General features: G+C 31.6%; 1 protein-coding gene across 1 annotated transcript; it reads left to right on the top strand.

Moving 5' to 3' along the window:
• The first annotated feature begins 2,695 nt into the window (after window positions 1–2,695).
• Window positions 2,696–7,985, top strand: LOC139485247 (transcription intermediary factor 1-beta-like). Its single transcript, XM_071269547.1, has 3 exons — window positions 2,696–2,778; window positions 6,216–6,997; window positions 7,571–7,985. The coding sequence occupies exons 2-3, from the start codon at window positions 6,216–6,218 to the stop codon at window positions 7,785–7,787; spliced, it is 999 nt and encodes a 332-aa protein (XP_071125648.1). The 5' UTR covers window positions 2,696–2,778; the 3' UTR covers window positions 7,788–7,985.
• The last annotated feature ends 1,073 nt before the right edge of the window (window positions 7,986–9,058 follow it).

The following is a 9,058-nucleotide window of genomic DNA, read 5'->3' as shown; positions in this document are numbered from 1 at the left end:
AGAAATTTAACTGTGAGATTACTCTTTGTTGCATAAATTACCAATGTATGTGGTAAATATGAAATATTACCTCGACATGAGAGGATATGTTTATATTGTAACTCAAATTGTATTGAAAATGAAATGCACTTTCTCCTGGAATGCCCTCTTTACAATAACATCAGAAGAGATGTGACTGATTATATAAAAAAAAAATACCCCAGTTTAGATAATTACAACAGAAAAGATCTTTTTTCATGGATCAATGATTAATGAAGACAGCAGATTTTTATCTATTTTATCTATTTTATGTGCATACCTCGATAAAGGCTTGCAACTTAGAAAATCAGAAAATTAATTAGTTAACCTAAATACTCTAAAAGATATTAAAATTATGTCCCCTTGACCACTGATTCTTTCCTCATGCATTTGAATTATTATTTTATGTTTCTTAATCACTCTGTAATGGTTATGTCATGATGTAGTTAATGTTATGCTCTTTAGGTGTCAGACCACCAATTAAAAATCCCTATCTGTTCAACCAAATTTTGCAATTTTCACAGCTTTCTAAATATTTTGCCTTAAGTTTAACTTCATAGAAACCAGGTATATCCTTAATTGTACATGTATCAGCTTTCTACATGCCAATTTTCACCATACGTTTAAAGCCTTCTAACAAAATAACTGACCATCAAACAGAGGTACTCCAAAACGAAAACCTGGTTTTCTGGAAATCTAAAATTAGTATACTATGGAGCGCATTAATCCTCAATTTTTAATGCAAACTCATAGACAAGTAAATTTTGGCTCAAAATGATCTAGATATATTTTTTTTTCACCAAAAGTTTCATTTCTGCAAATTTGTTGGTAAGTTTAAGTAAACAAGGACATCAAAAGCACTATTTTGTGTCAGAGTAGGGCTTCTTTTACATACGTTCTAAATTGGAGGGAGTAATTGGTGGTCTGACACCTTTATGGGCCCTTTAATTTGGAAAATAGAAATTTTGTATTGTATTGTATTGTATAAATAAATTCATGTAACAGACACACACTATGTGCACTTCTCTTATAGTTGATGTGTTTTACCCGGTTTTAGTTTGTACCCCGCTGATTACTAATGTTGCATTTTTCTATTACTCAGATAATATTTGCGTTATTATTCTATTATTTCATTGTTGAACACTTTTGTTTATTTATATTATAATAGTTATTTGGTTTTTGAAATGGTGAATATGACCTTTTTGTTATTGAATAACAACCATGCAACCACGCAATTCACCGGAAATCTGTGACATACTTAGAATGGTCGAAATAATGAATCAAATAATTTCTGCATTACAACATAAAGACAAAATATTCTATCGTGGCAGATATAGGGACGATGGAGTTAGTATATATGATGGAACATCAGATGAAGTTATAGATTTGTTTTTTCTAGCAAACAATTACAACCCTTTATAAAAGTTCACCTATGACATCTCAAACAATAAAATGTCGTTCTTAGATGTTGGTGTAATTTAAGGTCAAAGATTTTACAGCACATGGCATTCGTGACCTTAAAATACATTTTAAAGAAACTAATTCTTATAACTATCTGCAAAGAAATAGTTGTCACTCACAGCATGTTTTCCAAGGTGAAGCAATACGGCAAATTTCAAACACAAGTGACCATAACAAATTAATAAACAATCTAACAAATTTCAAAGTGAAATTATTAGAATGGGGTTATGATAACGTCGAAATTGATGAAAGTATTACTGAAACTTTATTGACAGTACTGAATTATATCAACAAACCAGATCAAAACAAAAACAAAATATTCCGTTAGTTTTAATAACCAATATATACGTAAGATGAAGAAACGTATCATGAAACACTGGCATTTATATTACAGTTTGACGAAGGCTGTGCACAATTATTCAATACAGCACCAATAATTGCATATTGCAAACATAAGAGTGTTGGAGATGTGTTTAATAGATCAACGTTAAAAACTTAAAATTTGAATTGACAGTTGGACCCCTGATGATGGCAGATCAGTCAAAATACCTAGATCTATTGAAGACGAATTCAAATCGAAATATATCAATATATATACATGAATAATTTCATATTTGATTATATCAAAATCATGCATCTTACAATTACCATTCCAAGCTTAACTGCAGAATCACTACAAAAGTGTCAGGTCCTATAATGCAATATGGGGGTGCGTGGTAGCATGGGTGTTTTTTTATTAACAAAAAGGATTTAAAAGATGTATAACTTTACTTCTTATTCAATGGATCAATGTAACAAAATATTGGAAATTGTTTACAGTTACATGCACAAGACAATACAGAACTATTTAAAGGCAAAAGAGAAAATAACAAAAACAAAAACGAACTCCGAGGAAAATTCAAATCCAAAAGTCCTTAATCAAATGCCAAAACCTAAGCTCAAACACATAAATCGAATGCATAACAAATGTCCCATTCCTGATTAGGTACAGGCTAGAAACTGTTTTTTTATAGATAGGTTCATTAGCGAATGAATAATTCCAACAAAATACAAATCAAGTGCTTAAAAAAAGAACAAAGTTATAACTATCAATTGTACTACATGGAGGTTCCGTCGGAGTTAACAAAATCTAAATCTGCACATGTAGCAATGGCTTCCAAGAATTATACCAAATATACATTTAACACCAAATATGGTATGATAACATAGAAAGCTTCCGCATTTAAAGGACTTTGAACGCAAATTTAATTGATAGTAGATGTTGATATCTTGAACATTACCACCTTTGAACAATAACTGGTAAGTTAAACATTTATAATGATATTACAAATGCATTGCAATATACTAATGCCACTTTTTTTAAATATATATAAAAATCAAATCTAATTAAAGTATTCTGCGAAATCAAGAGGTAGCGGTATCATAATTTATTGCATATAAGAGACACAGGTTGGATAATAGTGAATTCGAACAATGATAGATACTGATGACTATCGCTATTTTGTGCATTTTTCCTTTGATCTTTTTTTTTTGTGATAATTTGTCATAATATCATGCTACTTGCTTGAAATGGAAAATTTTTGCTAGAAACTAAGGAGGCACGTTGCGTTGCTAATGAAATTGACAAAGTCGTCAAAGGTAAAATAATGATAAACAGATTATCATTGGTCATCCCCACTCGATTGCTTTTCTCGCTTCCGCTGTACCAGCGCAAGCGAGAAAATCAATCTTGTTGAGATGATCAACGATAATCTATAAATATATACTATACTATACTGTTTGTCTATTATGCCTGATTGTTTTGGCTTTCACTAAATAATACAGAATTCTCCAAATATACTACCAAAATCTACCTAAAGGAACTAAGTACTGAATATATCTGATAAAAACAGCAGTTGTCTTTTCTAGATTTAGATGACGCAATTTCTTAAGGGAAACTACATACTAAAAGTGGCGACAAAGGAGACAATTGTTCATTCCATACTGTTTATTTTCCTTTGTTAAACGATGATGTTCCTTTGGCTTCATCATACGGTGTTTATATTTCCTAACACTTTCGTTTGGACAATATACTTCCAATGTATAATTCAAATATTTAAGACAGATTAAGTGATATTACCAACGCCGTAGTTACATGTCACGAAATGGTGGAAAATCGGGAAAATATCACCAATAGAAGACGCGATCGACATTATAACCAAACGAAAATAATGTATTAATAGTACAGTTGATATTGAGCAACACAATTCTCAATAAAAAGCTGAAATTTGAATTGATAAGATTCCATCTCGTGTTAATCATGAAGAGTTAAATTAAGAAAAAGTAGTTTGCCGATGTTTCACTCACATGATTTTATTTAGAAGATATATCATGGTAACACACAAAATCTGAGAGACTTGCATGCACTCAATAGTTTTATAACAAAAATACCGAACTTTAAGATATTCAAAATTGGAAGTCCATATAAACTGACAAAACCAGCGCACTACTATATCAACCTACGGAAAGATTGGTAAATAACTGCCATATTCCTGATTTGGTAAAGGCATTTTCCAAAGCAAATTGTAGTTCAGCAAGGTTTTACAAGCCTTCCATTTGTATAACATTTGACCATAGTTCTGTTGTATTGACCAAAAAAAGCAGCATCCCTCGACATGCGATTTCGCATTTAATCGTGAAAAAGGACCCCATCGCCAAAGTAATAAAATAAGACGATTCTTCTGGTCAACAGAAGATCAAAGACCGCAAAACTATGTCGCAAGCTAGTTGAGGCATAGCCAAACTGAATTCGTGATGGTTATTCCCCATAACTCTGTTGGAAACGTGTTTTGACAAGGAGCACAGTCACCCTTGTTTATAAAGTCTGGAAAAGAGTTTATTGAGTTGTTCGCAGACCCGTGGATATGTGATCTCTGACACAAATCTTTCACGTCAACATTCAAACTTATTTAAGGTGGTATGGGTGTCTTCCTCCATCTTGGATCGTAAAAAACAGAGAACCAAAGGTCTAGATTTTCCATCAAGTTAGCAAAATTTGATTCAGGAATGCAGATATTTAATGTGAATTTTCATTTATAAGAACTAATTTATAATAATATAACTTATAAATATTAATATTTTTGCAAATGTTAACTATTTTTTGTTGTTTTTAGTGGTTTTTTTAAATTGGCATTTTAAGGGGAGGTAACTCTAAAACAGTGCATTTTCTGAAGGACTCTACATGGAATTTTCCGATTTTGTATTTTAGCCGGAACAAACGTACGGTGACCCTATCCTTTTTTTTGATATTCTCAAAGCAGTGTCTGAAAGCTATCTTTTCCTGTAGTATTTAACAATTTTATCATTTTGTTTAGTTTTTAATCACAAAATGGTGTTTTTTCTTGTATAATCCATACAAAATGTGTCATTTTGTCCCGTCCTGTAGCTTGAGAAAATGTGCGGTGACCTATCATTTTTGTTATATTTTTCAACATATATCAATAGATACTACGTTTTGGCAAAGTATGAACAAATTCTATCATTTTTATTTTAGACTCCCATACCACCTGTTAACAGTAAATATCCCGAATAAACTTAGAAACATATTTCCTTAAGAATATAATACAGTCGCCAGGTTTGTCTAGTTAACAGTTGTAACACATTTCCGTTAATGAATAGAGATCAGTATTGGTTATACTCATTGTTGAAGGATGTACGGTGACTTATTGTTGTAGATATATGTGTCATTTGGTCTCTTGTCGAGAGTCGTCTCATTAGCAAGCATACCACATCTTTTTTTAATGATTACCATACTCGTTTTATTACAATATGCAGAAACTTATCTATGAATACATCCGTGTTTGTACCACTTGAGTGTAACCCTACATTCTTCCGCATTCAAATCATTTCAAACAGAAAAACAATATTTAAATACATGTATATCATAGATATTATTTGATATTTGACACGGACGGAACTGCATAAAGAAATGAATTGAACTATTATTAATAACTATAAAATTACCTGTGGTAAATTATGATGGAATGAAAATAGGTTAACTAGCAATTAAAAATATTTTGGACATTTAACTGAATCGGGAATGGATACAGCGTTGTAAACAAAAAATGCCTTTAATAACCATACAATAAAAGTTCGTAACATATACACATGCATAACTTGTCTATCTTTGTACCTTTAAGGTTTATAATTATCGTTTGGCTGGTATTATATTTTCCCTTGAGTTTATATGATCCGTTCATCCTATTTCGGCTATTTAAAATTCAAGAGTCAATTCAGAATTGAGGTAAATTATATGGCTTTCCAAATACCGTTTGGATCCCTAAAATCACTGAAGAGACATTAATTGTTTGAATCCGATTATGGTGTAAAACAATGTAAGCATCTAATGTTTGTGGTTAACCATCTTTCACGCAAGTTTAATGATTTCTGTTTGGTATTAAATTGATATAAGATCTATTTTGTTACATCGATTTATTTTGCAATCGTCAATGGCAGTTGTCAGTAGGGTTTAAGAACATCAGTTGTTCGACCTGTTAGTCAAATGCGATTTGTTAAAATATATTTTTTCCCTTTTTTAGTCTTTTTAAAGATGTTGTTTGTGCTGTATTTAGAACCCTCTAACACGATTTTTTTTTACATACACACGTATAAAAATTACAAGTTGTATCCAACGCAATCAAAGGTTTGAACGTTGTTTTCAATTTAAACTTGTCAATATATATGTGTACATTTTTTAGATGAGACACATGGCTCAGGTTGCATCCCAAACGTGTGACATTTGCACTAGTGCTCCTGAACGACATTTTTGTTTCGAATGTGAACAACATTTTTGTGATAATTGTAAAGGTTTACACACAAGACAAAAAGCAACACGTCAACATACATTTAAAGAAAGTTCAAAGATGACGAAAAAAAGAAAATACATGTGTTTGGAACATGAAGAAGATTGTATTTTTATTTGTGATGATTGTAATGTTCCAATCTGTAGTCTATGTATGGAAGAAAAAGAAGGAAAGCATAGTGAAAACCATAAAGTGTTCAATATCATAGAAACAATCTCTTCGTGGAATACTATTGTCAAAGATGAAATTGAAACTACGCTGCAAGAAGATGTCAGAATCTTAGATGAACTAGAAAAGGGAATTGATACATATGACACTCAGGTTAAATGTGTCATCGAGGGAATAAGGGAAGACGAAAAAAGGATCAAACGGATGATAGATAAAAAAGTCAAATCAATGATTAACGACGTAAAACTGAAGACCAGCTGTGAAAAAGATAAAATGGTGAATCTTGTTACAGATACAAAATCTAGAATTGAGACCAAATCTGCTTTAGAAGATAGAAGGAAACACTTAGAAAAGGATACGACAAATGTTGATGTGATTATGAACATGCAAACTTTGCATTTCAAATTTTCTGCGATCGGAAATGGAGTTTTTCCATCACTTCCATCAATAGAATACAACCTTAAAGAGACCTCTGAATTAGATTTGCTCAGCATGTTTGTCACTTCTAGGTATTTGTTATTTTTAACAAATAATATATACTCAGTCTAACAATATAGTAATATAAGTTATATTACGGTTATCCGGTTTAAAATAGAATAAGAATTGGGTTATGTATACAATTAATCACTTATCGGCGACTTTAACTAGCTGATATTGACAAAGTTGAACAAACCTAACTGCTAAAATAAAACTATCATATCAATATTCACTTTCATCGCTGATTGAACATATTAAGATTGTTGTATATCTCGTAGCTAGTCACCTTTTGATTCATTACCACGATATATTATCGCTAGTACGCTGGAAACAGTGAAAATATTTTTCTGCATATGTCCAAGTGGAACTGAGATAACAATTCATTAAAGTTTCCAATTCCAAAATGTTTATTGCGTAGGGAAAAAAACATAGGTTAATCCCACTGGAGTCTCCACGAAAAGAGAATCTAAATAAAAATGTTTCAATCTTAGTATTCGCGTATAAGAAATGCATGAAGTAAACATTTCATAACGTTAATTTTTCTCTGCACTATGCATATAAAATGAAATAAAGATAATTATGCTGTTCTATAATTCTGTTTTCAGACCACTGTCAGATAATTTACCAGAGGGAATTGAGATGAGACGAGACAATGATGGAAAACCATACTATGCAAATCACAACACACGTTCTACAACACGGGATTTTTCTTTGCCTCATGGATGGGAAAAGAGGTATACTCTTTCTGGACGTCCAATCTATGTAGACCAACAGACAAAAAGAAATACATGGACAGATCCAGGACAAAATCTCAAAGAATGAAACGTTTTTTATTCCTAAAAACTTAGTTGCAGACTTCTTACTTTTATGCATACGGTTGCAACTTCACGAGAAATACTTTTTTTAACTCTTTGTGAATATCGCATGGTATGTTTGTGTCTTTGGACGGGAGTTTAACTTTAAGTTCACACACCGTGGGATAACTATTTTACATCTCAGTCCTTCTTGAATTTACGGGGGGGGGGGGAATATTTACGCTTCATTACATTTAGTTTAGAATATAGGGGTATAAAAAGTTGCTGTACAAGGTTAAGGTCTGGAGCGAATCCCCGCACACTGGAAATTTATTGGATTTTTACATAAATTTTGAAAGTAAGTCTTATGGTAGATTCATGTAAACCGCCATCTTGCTTTGTACAAGCGAAGTACAAAATCGGTCTAGTTATTTGCCCAAACCTGCAAATTTGTAGACAGATTTTCAATTTATTCAATTTATTGGTTATATATTATTTATTTATATAAAGAAAACTTGGTGATTTATTGTTTTACTCCCCGGCCTAAGCAATATTGCCACACACGGGTATACTGGAGAATACTTGGCAATATTATTAGTTGAGCTTAATTCAACCCAAAATAGTCAATAGAATTGAGAATGGAAATGTGTCAAAGAGACAACAACTTGACCAAAGAGGAGACAACAGCCGAAGGCCAGCAATTAAAAGAAATTAAACAAAGTCTTGTTGTAGTTTCATATTATTAAAGCTGAATATATGCATTTTATTCAGATAACCATTGCCAGTCATTTCTAGAAGAATGAAAATTCAATTGTATTCACTTCTCTACTAATGCTATTTAGACAGAGTACAAGACCTGCACATTTTAGTATACTTTGTTAATTACCAAGCATTCTTTCAACAATCCCAAATTAGAAAAAAAGTAACTTTATCACAGTTTTTATTAAAGTGAATTGTAAATTTAAATGGTTATACAATCATATTGCTAAATCAACACCCTACAGGGTCATGCCATTAATACAGATATAGATAAAAACCAATTCTTCAGAGAACAATTGAAGGTCTTTCCACCTCGATAATAAGAATGAAATTTAAAAGACGATGTAAGAAAATGTCACTCCGTGTTGATGTAATGGGGTAAATCAAACTGATATAAAAAAAAAATAAGATTAATAGGTTTATGCAGACGACGTAATTGTTTTATAATGAATCAGAAAGAATTTTTAGCAAAGGTCAAAATCTAGAACGTCAAATTGACCTTTGACTTTGACCTCAATTTTGAGGTCATAGGTCAGTGAT

The sequence above is a fragment of the Mytilus edulis genome, chromosome 8 (assembly GCF_963676685.1).
Source record: "Mytilus edulis chromosome 8, xbMytEdul2.2, whole genome shotgun sequence".
Classification (NCBI taxonomy): domain Eukaryota; kingdom Metazoa; phylum Mollusca; class Bivalvia; order Mytilida; family Mytilidae; genus Mytilus; species Mytilus edulis.
Note: the sequence above shows the minus strand (reverse complement) of the source record. Positions and strands in the feature narration are given on the sequence as shown.